At 49.3% G+C, this 19091-nt stretch overlaps 7 protein-coding genes across 7 annotated transcripts; 4 read left to right on the top strand and 3 right to left on the bottom strand.

Annotated features, from left to right (window-relative positions):
- Positions 1-327: 327 nt before the first annotated feature.
- On the top strand, positions 328-3900 carry N7525_004359 (putative nonsense-mediated mRNA decay protein (Nmd5); the record flags this gene model as incomplete). The annotated part of the gene is made up of 8 exons (XM_002565861.2): positions 328-417; positions 481-559; positions 631-1091; positions 1156-2533; positions 2586-2717; positions 2776-3321; positions 3376-3672; positions 3731-3900. 8 exons carry the CDS (start codon positions 328-330, stop codon positions 3898-3900), a joined length of 3153 nt encoding a protein of 1050 aa, XP_002565907.1.
- A 1187-nt stretch (positions 3901-5087) lies between these two features.
- Positions 5088-5315, top strand: N7525_004358 (uncharacterized protein; the record flags this gene model as incomplete). Its single annotated transcript, XM_002565862.1, has 1 exon — positions 5088-5315. One exon carries the CDS (start codon positions 5088-5090, stop codon positions 5313-5315), a length of 228 nt encoding a protein of 75 aa, XP_002565908.1.
- Positions 5316-5689: 374 nt separating this feature from the next.
- Positions 5690-6615, bottom strand: vip1 (putative actin cytoskeleton protein (VIP1); the record flags this gene model as incomplete). The annotated part of the gene is made up of 3 exons (XM_002565863.2): positions 5690-6323; positions 6397-6483; positions 6536-6615. 3 exons carry the CDS (start codon positions 6613-6615, stop codon positions 5690-5692), a joined length of 801 nt encoding a protein of 266 aa, XP_002565909.2.
- A 362-nt stretch (positions 6616-6977) lies between these two features.
- N7525_004356 (uncharacterized protein) lies at positions 6978-7960 on the bottom strand (the record flags this gene model as incomplete). Its single annotated transcript, XM_061212992.1, has 3 exons — positions 6978-7568; positions 7638-7663; positions 7768-7960. 3 exons carry the CDS (start codon positions 7958-7960, stop codon positions 6978-6980), a joined length of 810 nt encoding a protein of 269 aa, XP_061070013.1.
- Positions 7961-8897: 937 nt separating this feature from the next.
- Positions 8898-10493, top strand: N7525_004355 (uncharacterized protein; the record flags this gene model as incomplete). The annotated part of the gene is made up of 1 exon (XM_002565866.1): positions 8898-10493. One exon carries the CDS (start codon positions 8898-8900, stop codon positions 10491-10493), a length of 1596 nt encoding a protein of 531 aa, XP_002565912.1.
- A 1649-nt stretch (positions 10494-12142) lies between these two features.
- N7525_004354 (uncharacterized protein) lies at positions 12143-12373 on the bottom strand (the record flags this gene model as incomplete). The annotated part of the gene is made up of 1 exon (XM_061212991.1): positions 12143-12373. The coding sequence occupies one exon, from the start codon at positions 12371-12373 to the stop codon at positions 12143-12145; it is 231 nt and encodes a 76-aa protein (XP_061070012.1).
- A 5040-nt stretch (positions 12374-17413) lies between these two features.
- N7525_004353 (uncharacterized protein) lies at positions 17414-18989 on the top strand (the record flags this gene model as incomplete). The annotated part of the gene is made up of 4 exons (XM_061212990.1): positions 17414-17906; positions 17959-18185; positions 18235-18500; positions 18560-18989. The coding sequence occupies 4 exons, from the start codon at positions 17414-17416 to the stop codon at positions 18987-18989; spliced, it is 1416 nt and encodes a 471-aa protein (XP_061070011.1).
- Between the last annotated feature and the right edge of the window lie 102 nt (positions 18990-19091).

Here is a 19091-nt window from a genome sequence, read left to right as displayed (position 1 = left end):
TACTACCTATATACAACATACCTAGGTAGGTAGTAGCCCATAGTTCATATAAGAAAATCCGTGTGTGCGGCCTCTGATTAGCTGCGGGGCGACCGCCTCCCGAGAGTCGGGAAAATCGAAAAAAATCCCCCTCCTCTTGAAGAACAACATCTTCTCTCTCCCCTTCTCTTCAAGATCCATACGATCTCTTTAGGACATTCACGTCCTTTCAATCCTTGACTCTTTCCCCTTGCCCGTCTTTCATCGGCGCCGGTCCGCGTCTCCCCTCGGGGCTCTCAATTTATTTGGAGATTTTTTGACTTTCTGGTGTTGGGGGATTGTTGCGCGATGGATGTTGCAGCCCTCCGAGATCGCATTCAGTCTACTCTAGACGCGAATGCGGATATTCGCCGGCAGGCGGAGCTTGATTTGAAATATGTATGTGCTAGATCGACTGGCGGGGCATCGAACGTCAGGCTCACACGTGGTTGATATCTCTAGGCCGAGACGCAACCCGGATTTATCAATGGACTCTTGGATATCTTGCAGGGCGAGCAGAACAATGCAGTCCAGCTCTCTGGTGTGTCTTTGGATGTTCATATTGGTTCGCGAAGACTTCTGTCTCTTACTGACCCCCGCTCTCTCTTATAGCTGGTGTTTACCTGAAGAACCGTATTACACGCGGATGGGCCCCGGTCGAAGATAGCCCGCAGCGTACGCCAATTCCTGAAGCCGAAAAGCCCAGTTTCAGGGAGAGACTTATCCCTGCACTGGCCTCGACCCCTCCCAATGTCCGCAATCAACTGGTCCCCCTCCTCCAGAAGATTCTTCAAAACGACTTCCCCGAGCAGTGGCCCGGATTCTTGGATCTTACTCTGCAGCTCCTCAGCACCAATGACGCAAGTACGGTCTATGCGGGTCTGCAGTGCCTTCTGGCGGTCTGCCGGGTCTACAGGTTCAAGGCCGGTGAGAAGAGAGAGGAGTTCGATAAGATCGTGGAGCATTCATTCCCCCAGCTGCTCAGCATTGGATCGAAGCTTGTTGACGAGGAGAGTCTGGAGGCTGCCGAGATGCTTCGCATTGTGGTGAAAGCTTTCAAGCACGCAATTTACGTCGGTTACCCTGATTCTAGTCTGGCGTGGCCATGCCATTTATACTGACCTGCTACGAATTTAGTTCGAGCTTTCTCCATGCCTACAAACCCACCAGGCGACTGTTGACTGGTGTACACTATTCCTGCGCATTGTCTCGAAGACACCCCCTGCGAGCTCAATGGCGGATTCAAAGGAGGAGAGGGAGATGAACCACTGGTGGAAGTGCAAGAAGTGGTCATACGCCAACCTGAACCGCCTATTCATCAGATATGGCAACCCCACCACAATCACGAAATCCTCTACCCCCGACTACACACCGTATGCGAAGACCTTTATCAGCACTTTCGCCCCCGAAATTCTCAAGGGATACCTGACGGAGATTGACAAGTGGGTTTCCAAGACGCAATGGCTCAGCAACTCTGCACTGTCGTATACTTTGGTCTTCATGGAGGAGTGTGTCAAGCCTAAGGCTATGTGGGACCACTTGAAGCCGCATATGGATAACCTGATCGCCCACTTCGTTTTCCCTATCCTGTGCCAGTCCGATGAGGACATTGAGCTTTTCGAAGATGACCCATCTGAGTATCTCCACCGCAAGTTGAACTTCTATGAGGAAGTGTCCGCTCCTGATGTTGCCGCCACCAACTTCTTGGTTTCCCTCACCAAGAACCGCAAAAAGCAGACCTTCTCCATCCTCACATTCGTGAACAGTGTTGTTAGCAAATATGAGTCTGCGCCGGAGGATCAGAAGCAGCCAAGAGAGAAGGAGGGAGCTTTGAGAATGATTGGCTCGCTCGCTTCCGTCATCCTGGGCAAGAAGAGCCCGATTGCTGACCAGGTCGAATACTTCTTCGTCCGTCACGTTTTCCCCGAATTCCGCAGTCCTCACGGCTTCCTCCGTGCTCGTGCTTGCGACACACTGGAGAAGTTCGAGCAGCTTGATTTCAAGGATCCGAACAACCTCATGGTCATCTATCGAAACATCCTCGAGTCCATGACCGATTCCGAACTTCCTGTTCGAGTTGAGGCCGCCCTTGCTCTGCAGCCCCTTATCCGTCACGATGTCATCCGTACATCGATGCAGCAGAACATCCCCCAGATTATGCAGCAGCTTCTAAAGTTGGCCAATGAGGTCGACGTGGATGCTCTGGCCAACGTCATGGAGGACTTTGTTGAGGTTTTCTCTGCCGAGCTTACTCCCTTCGCTGTGGCGCTGAGCGAGCAGCTCCGCGATACTTACATGCGTATTGTTGGTGAGCTCCTGGAGCGCAATGCCGCCAAGGGTGGTGACGAAGATGGCTACGGCGATTTCCTGGATGACAAGAGCATCACCGCTCTGGGCGTGTTGCAGACCATCGGCACCCTCATTCTCACTCTCGAGAGCACCCCTGACGTGCTTCTGCACCTTGAGACCATCTTGATGCCCGTCATCAGCATCACCCTGGAGAACAAGCTTTATGGTAAGTTTTTCAATCTATCAAGCTTATGTCCACCTCTAATTCGGTATTTTAGATCTCTACAACGAAATTTTCGAGATCATTGACAGCTGCACATTCGCATCGAAGACCATTTCCCCATCCATGTGGCAGGCCTTCGAGCTGATTCACAAGACGTTCAAGGCTGGCGCTGAGCTGTATCTCGAAGGTAAGAGGTTCAAATAAGTTCAAGCGGTTTTGAAGACCTATTAACTTTTCTGCTGCAGACATGCTCCCCGCCCTTGACAACTACGTCGCTTATGGCACCGATATGCTAGTTCAGAACCCAGCTTACTTGGATGCTATGGTCGGCATGGTCCAAGACATCTTTTCTGACGAGAAGGTTGGTGGCGTTGACCGCATCTGCGGTTGCAAGCTCGCTGAGACCCTGATGCTCAACCTTCGGGGTCACATTGACCAGTATATCCCCATGTTCATTGAGATGGCCATGCGGGTTATCGACGCCGGCGAGGCACGCACTAAGTCGTACCGCATCCACTTGATGGAGATGGTCATCAACGCCATCTACTACAACTCAGCTCTCAGTCTTCAGGTTATGGAGGCCAAGGGCTGGACCAACAAGTTCTTCAGCACTTGGTTCGCTAATATCGACAACTTCAGACGTGTCCACGACAAGAAGCTCTCAATTGCCGCAATCAGCTCACTGCTTACTCTGAAGGCTACCGATGTTCCAGTCAGTGTCCAGCAGGGCTGGCCAAGACTCTTGCAGGGTGTGACAAGGCTCTTCCAGACCCTGCCTGCTGCTCTCAAACGTATGTTTCCCCCAACCCCCCGCCATGTTCCCCCAAGGCTAAGACTTTATTCAGAACGTGAGGATGCTACGAGAGAGTCTGACTTCACCCTCGATGACGAGGATGATGAGGATGACGAGGACAATGACTGGGATGGAGATGTTGAGTGGGATGAGAATGAGGTTGAAGCAGCTCTTGAGGAAGACGATGTCCTTGACGAGAGTGCCGCATACCTCGACTTCCTCAACCAGGAGGCTCAAAAGTTCGGCTCCTACGCCGATGATGACGATGATGACATGGACGAGGAAAGCCTTCTGGAGACCCCTCTGGACAAAGTGGAGCCATATGGCATGTTCAAGCATGTCCTGCTGAGTAAGTAGCCTCTACGAAAATATCTCCTTCACGTATCACCTGCTAACCTCAATTTCAGGCCTTCAGCAAGAACAGCCCCAGCTCTACGAGAGTCTGACCAAGGTTCTCGGTCCCGAAGAGCAGCAGGTCATTCAAGGCGTCTTTCACGAAGCCGACGCCAAGGCCATGGTTGCCGCTGCCAACGCAGAAGCCGCCGCCGCAGCGGGCATGCAGGCCAACGGCAACTAAGAGACTATAACCGAGATGGATTGAGAAAAACAAAAAAAAGCTTCGAATTTTCAATGCCTCGGACGTCTAGTCTCTATTCATTTCCCCCTTCCACATTTTCCTCACGAGACCATATGCCCATTTCATGTCTTTCCCGCTTTCTAGATCATGTCCCATCTGCTCTGTACCCCAGTGTTTCTTCCGTCATGTCTTTTTTCTCCCATGCTCTCGCTGATGTACTCTTAAAAGTCCTACCCGTGGACATTCTGCTCGAGGGTATTCCCCCCTCCCCTTCTAATCCTCTTCGATGCACAGATTCCCCTGAAGACACCCTCGTTTCGTCATGATATAGTACATCAGCCAAGCTACGAATGTTGGATTCCAGTTGTGGAACCTGTAGTACCGTAGATACCAGCCACATAGGTGGGCTCGGGCTGAATCCACATGTTACAAGAACATCTCAAGATTACTCGTGTAGGTATTTATTAAGGATGCCCAACAAGGCACACCAGAGAAAGCCACGTTGGAAGCAACCGGGGGAGGATCGGCCAGGGGTGTAGAAGAAGATGTGAGGTCAAAACAAAGATCGTAGAATGACGTCATATTCCTCAGAGGCATTATCAGATCCCGACGTCGGCGCGCTTCACTTTTGAAGTCAACTTGAAGATTCACATGCTTTTACGCTATAAAGCAAGGCAAGTTCTAGAGTCATAAGATATAAGGGCGCTGGTTCAAAGAAGTGGTAGTTCTAAGCAAAGAAGTGAGAATGTAGCCTATAGTACGCATCTATAGCTATACAGCCTCGTGGTATAACTAGCAAATCAGGATTCCCATACAATTCAGCATCAATGCACATCGTATACCGCTATTGTAGTTAAAATTCGCAATAGCATTCTCGATTGGTAGTATGTAGGTAGAATGGAGCACCTTGTTTCCCAAGTGCCACTCCACAACGTCATGATGATGACCTCCGACGACCGGTTTAGGCTGGTAACGTCAGTCAACTTCCAGAATAAAATAAAAAGCGCGCTGTTCCTTGGATTTTACTGCTTTAAACACAAATATTCTACATCCAACACTAAGACTACATCCATTGAAGGTCAGTATCAAGATCACCATATCTTATATTTCATTTTCCCTCTTCAATCAAAGAAACCCACACTTATCCCTCTATTCAGCACATCGAATCCAATTCTACAATATCCACAATGTCTGCTCCCAACCCCGGCCGCCAATCCCCCGATCCGGAGCGCCAACCTGGTGCCCAGCAGCAGGATGTCCCCGGCTCTGGCAAGACCGAAGTCGGCGAACACCCAGCACCCGAGTTCTCGCAGCAATCGTCAGAGTACTTTAGGGATCATGTGCTGACGAGCAACCCCGAGCACCCGCTAGAGAAGATTGAGGCGGAGAAGTTCGCTAAGGGAAAACAACATTGAGATGGGTATTTCTTGCATGTACTTGGGAGAGTTTCTGATTTTGAAATCTGGATAATGATATCATGAAGAATAAGCTCAAATAACTATCTTCCTTTGAGCTATGTACTTATTAAACAATGCATAAAACTTGGGACTGTGATCATGTCTTTTATGCCCATTTGCTTTACTTATCGGGAACCTCATGGATGGTTATCAACGGCTCGCTTGTAGCGAGAGTTCAAATTGTCAGGCTATCACACAGGCAGAAGGAAAATAGACTATGGACATGGCATGACATAATAAGAAGGGAAAAGATAAAGCAATAGACACAAGCGAACACGCCCAGCGCAAATATTCATCTCCTCATTAAGTTAGGACCTCATTCCAAGAATCCCTTACGACTTCTCAACAGGCGCAGCAGCAGCCTCAGGCTGAGTAACAGCAGCGGGTTCAGCAGCAGGGGCAGCAGCAGTAGGGGCATCAGCAGAGGCAGGCGCAGCAGCCTCAGCCTCACCAGCCTTACCCTGCTTCAGATCCGCCAGACGACGAGCCTCAGCGTGAATATCGCGCACCTGCTTATCGGTCTGAACATAAAAGTCACGCAGCTTCTGGCCAGAGGGGTGACCCAGTGCCTTCTCGAAGTACGAGCTCAGGCCGCGCCAGCCAGTGGCCGCCTTGTTCGAGATCTGGTAGCTATCGTCAATGCCCTTAGCGCGCTCAGTGGCATTGTACTTCTTATCGAAGTTTGATAGCGCCGACGTGAAGCGGTTCGAGACTCCGTGCTTCTTATCCAGCGCGATCGCCTTCATAATCGCATTGTCGCTCACGACATACCCGTGTGCCAGGTACTCTGCGAAAATGCGCGATCGGGGCTTATCTTCTTGGGGGATGTGGTGCTCCTCTTCCTTGGTCTCGCCTGCGCCGGTCGCTTGGGTTCCGGCTAGGTCTTCGATGTTTTGGGCTGCTTCGACGTGCACAGCAGAAGTTCCTAGTTGGGTCTGGTCTAGCAGGAGGGCAGTTTTGGCAGCGCTGTTTTTGGGATTGGGTTAGTTTGGGTTTCATGTGGGCTGATTGCGGGCGGGAAGGGTGCGGGGTAGCTTACGCCTCCTTTTCAAAGGTCACAGTGGCAGACTTCTGAGCGTCGGCTTCCCCAGAGACTGGGGTGATGGAGAGGGTGACAATCTTTCCACTATTTCAAGTTAGCAAGTTGTTAAGATAATGTACTAGTTGCAACAATGTACCAGAAGCTGAAGAAGTCGCGAACCTCCTTCTCAGAGGTTGTTGACGAGATGCCAGAAACGTGAACAGTAGAGTGAGACATTATGATGTTGGATAGAGGAGAGAAGGAAGAAACTTGCGAAGAAAATCTAAACGTCACAGCACTTCCCAGGTGCGATGCGACTATTTATCTAGGGCTGCGCCACAGGTGACGTGGTGACGTATGGCGGGGCAGTTGCACCGCCTCACGTAGCTAATTTCCTTTTTTTTCTTTCCCTTTTACTTTTGCTGAGCGCTTTAATTGGACTACATGATTTTCAATGGAGCTGCCTAGAAAATGGTTTTCACATGTCAAAAATAGGATTTCGTTGAATGTGTTTGCCTGCAAACCTCCCGAAATGAAAATATTGGGCACTGTCCCCAGGCAATGCGAAAGAATGGTATGGGTTGGAATGAAAAGTTGAATCAGGCACCAATGATTCTTTCAGACGGCGTGGCAGAAGCCTCGCTTGCAGAATCCTCCTTCTGTCTCTTTAGAGTCTGCTCCAGATCGCGCACCCGCCTCCTGAGCTGTTCGTTCTCCCGCTTCATATATTCCACTTCCAACCTGTGATGTGTGGCCTCCTCGAACCGCGACAGCGACCCTCCGGGCGAATGACCTAGCTGCGACTGTGATACCGAGTTCCGGTGTGGGTATATGTTGCTGTTATTGTGGGAGAATGAGGATAGTGACCCGATGGAGGGTCGGCGAGATGTGAGGGATGGCTCGCGACTGCGAACTGTTCGGGAATGGTCTGCCGGGCGATACGGTATTTCTCGTGATGGGGCAATTCCAGTAACACTTGCAGACTGCTGGCCCTGGTTTGCTGAAGTATGCGAACTGAGACTTGAATTGGACCGGTTCCGTCGCGCGGAGTGAGACGGGGTCGAGCTACTGAGGGTGGGCGATGCCCGTGTGCCGTCTGCCTCATTAAATGTTGATGTCGAGGACCCTGTCGATGCCACGGATGCGGTTTGCTGGCGGAGAATAGATAGCTCTCGGGTCAATCGATTCACCTGCGGGGAGTTTTGATGCGTCAGCGATTGAGGGGTAGGTATACTTTGGGGCTCTGGAATTCCACTCACCATCGCTTCTTGCTCTTTCTCAAGCACTAGATGGAGATCCGAAGGTGTCAGCGGCTGAGGATGACGCAGTGGCCCTTGTTCTATTAGTCGGGAATGCTCATTGAAGTGACGCCTGCCACTGCGGACTTACCCTGAGCAGTACTTGTGATGCCATAGTCCCCTGTTCCAAGTGGTGGACTTCCTGGGGGAAGTGTTGCAGAAGTATGAGGGCCATGTACTGGTTGTCGGGGTGTTGGAGACTGCGATACCATAGCGGGTGCCGTTGTTGCTGCACGAGGTCGTGCCATAGTAGAGTTGGAAACAGCGCTCAGGTCGGGAGCCATGGCCGACAGGTATGTTCTGATAATATTGTTTAAACAGTAAATTTGCTTTTCCGCTGTGGCATGTGAGTCGAGAGGAACTATAAATGTTTCAGCCTTGGGATAAATAATCAGTAACAGTCAGATCTCCGGAATTATGAATCAAAACACCCCTTGATGCAATTCCAGGGAGATTCTTGAAACATACCAGTTATGTCGGGGGTGATGTTCAAAGGCCTTACTCCTTTCGGGAAGGGGATTGAGAAAGGGCAAGAGAGAAATCCAAAAAGAAAGTTGGGCTTCTCTCTTGCCGTGAGATGTTTTGTCCTTTGTCGCTTTTGATTGGACCGTGCACGTAATCTGCATCTATTGTACATGTACATCGTAGCTCTAGAGATAATAGTGACATTCCAGGCATATGTTGTAGGAACACCTACACTATTTACCTAGTTATGGAAAGGCTGACATACTAAAGTGACTATTTGGTAGCTATAATGGTATAATCCGTGAATATCTCTGTTAATCTACATACAATTAGTTCGTATACAAGTGAACGGAGATGGTACAGAGTTGACATGGTGCTCAGGCCCCTTTTGAGGCATATTGGATGTCTCAATGGAAGCTATCTAGTAAATTGGGGCAATAATAGACTCAATTTATTGTTGATCGGCGTCTTCCGCCTATAAGCCCCCAAGAGAACGTCATACTCAAGATATCATACCTTGGTAGAGGCTTGACTTCCCTAACAACCTGGGAAGCTCCACCTCAGGACTGGCCCCGGGGGATGGATGATCTGCATGTTACATAAGCTATCCACGAAACCTTGGAAGAGCTAACCAGTTCGACCTCAACAATATCCCTGTCCATAGTGGCAGTGAAGCCTTCCAAGACCTGTCAAGGTCTCAGCTTGTCTCTCCCGATATCTAAGCTTGCATAGCACTGCCCCCCGCCCAATGAAACCATGGCCCGACCCAACTCCCCTGACGCTACCCACATTCCACCCGCTCTGAAACCGCTCGCTCCTTACGTCAAGTCGCGCCAGGAAACCCTTCAAATTCGCCAGGCACTGACGTCTTATCTGCGCTCATTTATCGAATTCGACGATCAGTCAAGCGATCATGCTCAATCCCACCTTTCCCTGTGTGTCTCGACCGATGCTGTTACTGATGTCAAACGTATCCCTACCGACCTCTCTGGGCTGAGAAAGGATTATCTGAAGGCATTGGCGGCCAATATTGCGGCTCGCAAAGAGTTCGCGTTGGCGTCTGAGAACGTCGCCTCGTTAAGGCGCCAGAGGACGTCCCCGAACCGCCCTTCTGACGACGCTGATCTGCAAGAACCCGGCACCGAGCTTCGTGAATACCTTGCCCTCCTACGCGAACGACGCCGCCATACCAAGCTGCAGGTGTTTCAGAATTATCTTGAGGAAATTAAAACGCGCGATACGGGCAGCTTGGTGGACGTTGGCAATGATGGGGAGCAGATGCTGTTGCCGGAGGTAGATGCAGAGGCGGGCCGCGATAGCTCTGAAACGGACTTGGATGGTCTAGTGCATAGTCTCGAGAGAGCAGTTATTTCTGCCAGAACTCAACTGGATCGGCAAAAGCAATTGTTTGAGAAAGCCAAGGCACAGCATGATCCCCGAGCTGAGACTTCAGGCGCTAAAGCAAAAGCATTACAAACAACCCGGGATGAGCTAGTACAATGGGTGGAGGAACGGCTAGTTGGTCAAGAGGATCCGGATGAGAGTCTTCTCCAAGAACTTCCTCCGGATGAAATTGAAGAGGCCCAGCGGGAGCTAGAGAATCGCAAGATACAAATTACGGAGCAATATGCCACATATCTGCGAGCCCGGCGAGATCTCCTCGACGCAGCGTCCAGAGCTTGTCAGCCAGTTAATGTGGCCCAGAAGCCTCCCTCACGACCAACCAACAAAAATGAACTTGCCATAGCCGAAATGCCACCACCAAACCCAATCGACGTTCTGTCGTACACAAACGAAAACCTGGTTCCGCTACTTAAGAGTGAAAAGTCGCTGGCTCTCCAGAAATCGTATTTATCCGGCTTACTCTCAAAGGAAAAGTCCACGACCCTCCGCGCTCTCAATCGTTTAAGCGACGAATCCCACCTACTCCCCGAATACCCCACTCCCGCCCGCCAGCCGCGCTTTAATCATGCGGCTGCTGCTCTTAACTCGCGGATCCAGACCCAGACCTCCGATCAGACCCCGGATGAGGTTGTTGCTCTGGCTGAAGCATGGGCATTTGCTTCTAATGCTGCAGCTGCCAATGGACGAGACTTTGTTCAACAAAAGATCGCATTGGGTACTGAGGTTGCGCAGGACGCCCGGCAGACCCTGGCTGATGTTTGTAAAACGCTCAACCAGGACCTCGATGAGGTCATGCTGGAGAGTCAGGAAAGCCGAGATGTGTCGGATTCATGGGCCTCCGACACTCGCTCCGCGAAGGGGATGTCGAGGGGTGGCGGGTCTCGGATTCAGAAACAACCGAGTGGTCCTTGGTCTCGTCTGAATGGGAGAGTGGGGGTTGTAGAATAATTCATTGCGTTGTAGGCATTGTAATAGTTATTTCTAATATATAACATATTCTATCCGTCCAATTCGGTTTGATCCAACCAGGTGCGTTGGTATTTTGGTGTAGAGGCTGCTAAATATATAACTTATCAGAATGATGATGAAGAAAACGCTGCTGTGTTGTCATGGAAGAGCCCGCGAGGGACCAACATGTAGACAGTGAAGGACAATTACTATAAAAGAAATGCGATATTACTGTCCAAAGGTGAATAATAGATACGGCACCGAGTAGAGCTAGTTAGGGCCGCAAGGAAGCAAAACGCTAAGATCCTTCTGGTACCTGCCTGGTTTCAGGCCAAAGGATGGTCTATGAATCTATTTGACTGCCGTGTTGATTTCCAAAAATTTAAAAATTCGTGAATGGTTACGGGGTATAGCCCATTCCAAGGGTCATGTGTATATTCCTTGTCAGGTTGAAGTAAAAAGGGGAAGATACATGTTTGGAAGCTTGTGATTGGCTAATTTAATATTTAAGGGGCCACATACCCAATATGCATGGATGGATCCATGGATGAGGCTCCTGTTTCCCAAGGTTCTAAAAGACCTGCTACTAGTAGAAACAAGTGTCCCTTCCGATGACTCTTACAAGCCCAGATGATAGGGTCCCCTCTATATATTATTTACTAGTGCGCCATCCTATCCCTCTTCGTAACTATTCAATCGCATCGTTCTAGAGACCAGCTTAAACAAGATCCCCCTTTATATATAGTCTGCCTATCTTTCAATCTCGGCCGACGACATATTCAACCTTTGAAATCCACCATGCCTACTACAATAAACAATATCTTAGGCACGCCAGTGGGGCCAACGTAAATATCATCACAATCTATGTAATGAAGCTCTATGCCCACCTAGCTTCAGATATCGACGCCTTCAGTACTGGCCCTGAGAAGTACTCCACAGATACTATCTGGGTCCCCACAAGCGGCTAACAACGGACTATGTAAAATCATGACCACAAAGGTCAACTAATATTTTACCACAATAATATTGAGCGAACCTTGTAAGGGTGAGCGGACCACTAAGCAGCCGTGAGTGCCTAGGTGCCCATGTGCTCACTGAGCAACGAGCACTGCTCAGGGACCATAGGTACATCGCATGGAATAACTAAGACTTTGGGTAGTAGAAAGGGAGGTAAATCGGCGTCTAAGGTTCACCGTAAGCCGATTTCGGTAGGCAATTTGTCGACAATTAGGGTTGTGGTGTAAAATTATAACTTGAAGTCAAGAGATAAGAGTTAGCGTTGGGGTCCGGCATCGGCATAGTCCACAGGAAGATCATCGTGTGATATGTATGTGTGGGGCTTTCCTATTTGATCTGCCGCCGCTTTTATGAGGGTGCTCAGGCTCAGGCTCACTGAGTAGATGTCAGCACGGACTCAGATCAGTGATCATGCTCAGTTCAGTCACGTGCAGAATGACAGATGCTCAGTGAGTGCTCATTGGATGCTCCCTGATTATTCAGTAATGCTCAGTGTCCAATCAGTGAGCAACACTGATGCACTCAGCCCACCGCAGACTATACCCAGAAGGGATTAGCCCCCACAGGGTCGTCTATACTGTGATAGTTAGTTCGTTGATAGCATTGTTGCTGACCTCAATTTTGGAGCACTACTAGTGACAGTTCGTGCAGGCCGTCAGATTCTCGCAGTCGAAAACCCGAACACAATGCGGGAACGGGCCCATCCCGCGCTCGCAACACATGCAGGGTGAGCTTGAGATGTCCCCAACAATGTAACCGAGGGCACATTCGACCTTCGTGGCGCTCTCGCCAATGTTGTGTTCAAGAGAGCTAGGCAGGTACGCTCTGTTGTTCCGCACCAGGAGCTGCCGCTTGGCCTCCATTTTGTCGAGGGTCACTAGAGTCTCAGTCTTTAGGGCGATCCTTTGCTTCTCCACGGTGTAATTGACCTTCTTGACTTGTTTGGCCTATTCTCCGGGTGGCCTTTCTTCACTCCCCGATGGGACCGCAACAAGCTCGACGGGTGCCCCAAAGGACAAATTGGCTGGGCCATTGTCACGTCTAAGTAGTGGAAGAGAGGAATATAGAGCGATGAAATATAAGAGGTTCAATGGTTGGGATGATAGCAAATAGGTACCTTTCTTTGTTCAGTCTTTGTTCAAGCCGAATCCATACTTCCTAAAAGCCTTAGTATCAAATGACTTTGTTGGAGATCACACATTAATTAGCTAGCCCATCGTTTTTTCCTTTCTCCACGCAACTATCCTATTTTCCAGAGCATACTACATCTCGCCGTAGCATCTCTATCAGGTTATGAGCGCCTGTCTTCGAAGCCTCTGTCTAATCGTCGCAAGATTCAAATCCCCATTTTACCTCCCCGGCGTACTGCGTTGCGCCAAGCCTCTGTGTGGGCCCACGACAGAGTTTTTCGGATCGGGGTCTCCGATCCTACCCCACTTCCCGAGTATTTCTGATTCGACCAATCAGAGCTCGCCATACGTCTGTATCTAGAGTTCATCCATTTGCATTCTCCTGCATCAATTACGACCGTCAAAAAGGCCGTTCGGATCATTTTACGTCGACCGCCATCAGACCGTTCGTTCGATCCAGATCCTCCCTCTGACCGTTCGAGACCGTTGCTTCTCGACCGTCGTCCTCACAATTTCTTGACTGTTCGACCTGTCTCGACCGTCATACTTTTCCATAGCGGACGTCACAATATCGTCCATTTATGATTTCGATCACCAAACGGAGTCTAATATCTCCAAGATCGTCCCCAAACTCGAAGGGGAATCCAATTTCGCCCAATGGCAGCATCGTCTGTATATGGCGCTGAAAGAAAATAACAAGATTTACATCGAGATAATCTAGGGAATTGCATAGAAACCAGTCTCCCCGGATCTCTTTGATAAGTCTGTCGAGGTTGTGCATGAGCTTTCTCTGCACAGGGCCGCTAGTTCATCTAGTGACCCCAATGTTACTATCTCTGACGTCGTAGTCAGAGAACTTGTTAAAGAACAGAAGCTCAAGAACAAGAAGATTCTGGAAAAGCGCCAGGTTCTTCTTGACAAGTGGGATCACGTGAGCACACTGTCTTGTAACTTGATCTTCAGCACCCTCGATACTATTCCTGCCTCCTATATCCAGAATGTGGAGAACACCCGAGAGGCTTTCAAGCTTCTGCGTGCCGAATATAGATCGTCATCATGGCAGGGAAACCTCAAGCGCTTTGAGGTTCTTGATAATATCCAATACAAGAAAACAGCAATCCCCAGGAGTTCGTTCGTCGGTTTGAAAAAGCATCTTAGGAGCTTTGTTTCGTTTTCCTTCTTTCCTTTTTCTTTTTGCTTTCAACGATTTACAATATCTTAAATATTGTGAATTAATTCTCTTCTTCTCTTCTTTCCCAGACCTTTTATCTCCAAAGCATCTATACGCAAACCTGCTTGATCAGCGTTTCGCGACTCAACTTCACTTATCAATTCCCTGGGAATTGAAATGGAAAAGGATCTAACTCAAGAAACCCTTCCTTCAATAGATTCGTCGGCATCCTTACGCGCGAATCTCCTCTTTTATAGACAACCGGCCCGCCTCCGAGTACGTGTAGCTAGGTTCGCACCACCCAAACACCGTCACCGACGCACCTTCTAAGCAAAATCTTGCAGACTAAAATTCTGCTACTACTGCTTACTATACCCCGCAACCCGAGGTCCGCCCTACGCCGTAGTACACGCCGCAGCCTGAGGTGCGACCTAATATTTCCTCGGCTAACACCTAAACCCTCCACCGACCGCCCGCTCGCCTACCTACTAGGACTACCTTCACCGTCCTCCCCAGTTATACGCGCCCAACTCCCATCCGGGCGCTGCGGTAGGTATAGCTTAAGCAATAAGTCCGTTCATCAATACCTTGCCTACGGGCCCGCGTAGTCTGCACTCAAAGTCTGACGCGCCCGTTCCTATAGATCCTTCGCTTCCGGCCAACAACCCCACCTATCCTTCCCCCTACTCTCCCTACCAGCCTCGGGGGTATGAGATAGCGCAGTACCAGGGTCACCCCCCTCCGCCTCAGTATATATATACCCGCGTCCGGATTGGCCGTATAGCTATAGACAACAGTATTATAGATTGCCGGGACCTTACCCTTCCCGGCTACAACGGTTGGTGTCTACTATGATTTCACGACGACTGAGGGTTCGAACCGAATCGCGAATCACAATCCTACCTCATTCAACCACACGGCGAATGCGACGTCAACAAAGGACTCAGCAGCTTCCAGTTCGAATACCAATTCTAACAAGAAGGATAGCAAGAAGAATGAAAAGTCCTCCAATGGCAAGCAGTCTTCGTCCTCCAACAACAAGAAGGACGCAAATTGGTGCAAGCTACACAATGCTCTCGGGAATCATTATACCCGGAATTGCCACCTGCAAAAGGGTGGATCTGCTAATGCGATCCATCAGCAGCAACCTCAGCAGCAGCAGCTTGCACAACAGACTGCTTCTCAATTCAATTTCCAGCCGCAGCAGGTCCCTGTCCCGCAGCCAGGACAAATCATAGGTCATGTTGATAGTCAGGGACGGGTGATCTCTATCCCCCCGCAGCAGCAGCAGAGACCTCAGGCTAATGCGGTTTGCCCTCCCCCCCCCCCTCAGCAAGGCCCTTCCTCCGGAGATCCGCTGCTACGGTACAACAATCTATTTACCAATACGATCTTCCAGACCGAAACCCAAACTGACATTCCTAGGGGGGTTCATGTGATCTCAAGAAGGCTAGATGGCCGATGCCGGCGGTGATACTGCCAGATGGATGATCGATTCTGGCACTAGTATATATATGACGCCGCACCGCTCTGTCTTCGTCAACTTTAGACAACGCATTTTGCCAGTGTCTACAGCCACCGGAGATGTGTTTTACACCGAGGGTTACGGAGACGTGGTCTTGAAACTGTTTAATCAGGATCAGACCGAAAGTCTTCCTTCGCTCACATTGAAAAAGGTCTGGCTAGCCCCTGAATTGAAAAGTCTTATCTCGATGTCAGCTCTCGACATAGATGATATCGGCACCTGGACGAAGAACAGATTCATGACATTTAAACACCAAGATCAGCTCCTCGATTTTCATGAAGTCTATGCTATTGTCGCAAAGCCAATGTCTTTTAAAATCTTCACTCTATCGCTGCAGCAAAAGGCTGGTTTCTGCATCATGTTGACATTATGACAGCATTCCTCTATGCAGAATTGGAAGAACCGATCGAGATTGGATTGCCTGAGGGACTGGAAGAAGAACATCCAGCCCTGGAGGCTGCATTGGCTTAAGAAGTCTATCTACGGACTAAAGCAAAGTCCGCGTGAGTGGTATCGGTTGCTACACGACGTTCTTGTCTCAATGGGATTCTATCGTACACAGGCAGATCATTCCATCTTCATCAAGAAAGATGAGAACCTTCATAAGCATGGACATGACAGTCTTCATACAGATAACAGTCTGTACGTCATGGTGTATGTGGACGATCTGCTAGTTTTGTCACCTTCGGGAGAAATGCACTTCCAGGCATTGAAGAGAGTATTCAGATACCTTGCTGGTTCTAAAAACCTTTCAATCTCGTTCTCTCCACAGGAAGACCCTGCTCTCTGCGGTTACTGTGACGCAGACTGGGCTGGTCCCCATAGTGAGAAAGGACTATCCACTTCCGGCTTTGTGTTCAAAATGGCTGGTGGACCAATCTCATAGACTAGCAAGAAGCAACCCTGTGTTGCTCTCTCTACAATGGAGAGTGAATACATTGCTGAAGCACTGGCTGTACAAGAAGCTCTTTGGCTAACATAGCTGCTTGTTGAAATCGGCATCGAAGATTTTCTCAAAAAGCCTATTCCAATGTATGCTGACAACAATGGAGCCATTGCATTGGCTTCAAATCCTGAATTCCATGCCGCGACGAAGCATACCGCCATTAGGTTTCAACGACTCAGAGAAGAAGTCGCTGCTGGCTCGGTGTGTTTTGTTAAAATCCCTACAGCAGAAATGGCAGCGGATGGTATCCGTTGATGACGAAACCGCTTACAAAAATAATATTTCGAAGGTGGATTGCACATATCGGACTCTATGTCTATCAGAAGGATTAATTCTGGTCTGCTTACAAAATGGGGGGTTTTCAATCTGTGCTTGTGAAGCTTTTGTTTTTACGTTTTTATCAAGGGTTGTTTTCACTATGGAGGCTAGTATGTGTTTTGTCGTGGGGGGTGTTGGAGATGTGACTCACTTGCTCCTACACACATTAGCTAGCTCATCTCTAGATGGTTTCTTCCTTTCTCCACGCAACTATTCCATTTTCCAGAGCATACTACATTTCATCGTAGCATCTCTATCAGACTTTCTTTGTTCAAAGCGAATCCATATTTCCTAAATAGGCTTAGTAGCAAATGACTTTCTTGGTTGCTTCCCGAGGTCCTTTCTTCTTTCATCCACCGCTGTTCCATCCATCACTGTTTCATCTATCACTCTTCTGTCCTTTCGATTCACACGGAATTGCAGATTTTAAGCAGGCAGATGGGGGGTAGGGTTCACGAAGACCCCCCTGAAAAGCTTCTAGGAGACCCGCGGTTATTTTGGAGGTCGCCAATTCGGAGACTTACACCAAGCTCTGCCGTGATGCTCAGTACTGGATAGATCCAGAAAGACAGGAGGCCAATGTAGCTATCGGAGTTAGTCTCCATACAAAAAGGCCCGAGATCACAATCGACCAGTGGGAATGGAGTTCCCAAACCTCCTGCCCTATCAACAGGACTCACTTTACCATTAGTAGGGAATCTCATGGTGCAGCCTACTTTGATCCCTTTCATCCTCTACCTCAGCTCGTGATCCCTTTTGAATCTCTTCTTCACCGCACAAATCAACAGAGAACGTGATAAATTCTCATTAACCATGGAAAATCCCCGGACCCTTCTGGCGAGACGGCTTCCCACTCTGACACAACTTGGGGGAACCACTGAGCCCTCGGTTTCGCGTGAAAGACTGTGTGCAAGTTATATGCGTGTCTGGCCCGATTTCCAACAACAGGCACTGGAAGCTTGCAGCTCCATAACTTTCACCGGGGACGTCAGCGTTACAGATTCCCCCGAGGGTGATTTATACTTTGTCGGTAGTGAGCTGGGGCTGACTACTCGGTTTGCGCGACATGTATGTGATGCTGTCTCAAAAGCTTTGTCCGTGTCAAATCTACCATTGCAGTTCGGAGACATGCAGGCGATTCGTCAGAACCCCTTGATTATCCCTGGTGTCACCTTGGCCATCCTTGGGTCTAATCCAGCTAGGCTCATTGCGGCCGGGGTACTCAAGACATGGTGGACTGTCGACCTCGAGGAGATAACCGTGACGTCTGATTTGGACGTGCGGAGATACCTTGAACCTTTTATCGGTGCGTCATTCAAAGTCTGCTTGCGTAAATCGCTTTTCTAACAATACCATAGGCCAAGCTGTCGCTTACATGAGGAGATTCAAATTGCGTTACTCTTTTCTCTCCACATACAAGTCCACAGTTTTCATAAAGAGAGAAGATGATTTCTGCTTCCGTTTATCGATGCCCATAAGCGAAGACGCCACCAATCCCTCTCTGAGAGAATGCTTCGTTGGGTTTGCAGCCATCGCCGCGCAAGACCCCGTCTACGAGGAAGATACAAGAATTGATACAAGACTTGTAAGTCTCCTGTTCTATCGAGTATGCAGATATTGATCAGAAAAAACAGCTCCACTCGTCGCGACAGCCCGGCTTTGTCTCTTCCCCTCGAGCATCTGCGTACCGCAGTAGGCTAGGCGACTCTACAGACTCGCCCATCCTTCCCATTACAACAGAGTCCATGCTCATTGGCTCCGACGGGGTCGCAAGCCATATTGTGAATTGCGTTGAGCTCCTGTCATCCCCTCGGTTGGGACACCAGAAGGCAGTGTTTGAGGTGGAGTCTGGTGGCGTCCGCTATATCGCGAAATGCTGGTCTCACGATCGCCGTGAAAGGTATGCCTTGTCCATGACCTGCGACTCCTAGAATACTGACAAGACCATTAAAAACATAGCGCTTCTAATGAATTCGAAGTGTACGAAAGACTACACGAGCTTCGACCAAGTGGCTTCGAACGTTTCACCCGCCTTGTGTTCTCCGGTGACATAATCTGTTCGGCACAGTTCCCCGAAGGCAAGATCCTTCTTCTAGAGAAGGTTCCTGGAGAACAACTATTTGGTATCTGGAACAGTCTGCCGGTTGCTGAGAAGGCCCATGTGTTCAATGAGTGCAGTAGTGCCATTCAGTCTCTCCGGTCAATCTCCATTCGGCTATTAGATTCCGGAAGGCACAATATCCTCTACGACCGCATGAGTGGGAAGGTGACCCTTGTGGACTTTGAGGCGATTGACGACCTCGGTGGAGTGCGAGTGACGTCCCTCAACCCTGAGCTAGTTTCAATCTTTGGCGTCACCGGCATGTCCCAGTTCATCCATAGCGGATGATCGGTTGCTTCGCTTCCGTTTTTATTTTACTTCGTTTTCTTCGTTTTGCTTTCTTTATAAAAAGGTATTTTTACGAAACATGGATTTAAATCCTCCACTTGC

The sequence above is a fragment of the Penicillium rubens genome, assembly GCF_028828025.1.
Source record: "Penicillium rubens strain IBT 27055 chromosome Unknown utg000002l_segment0_segment0, whole genome shotgun sequence".
NCBI classification, from domain to species: domain Eukaryota; kingdom Fungi; phylum Ascomycota; class Eurotiomycetes; order Eurotiales; family Aspergillaceae; genus Penicillium; species Penicillium rubens.
Note: the sequence above shows the minus strand (reverse complement) of the source record. Positions and strands in the feature narration are given on the sequence as shown.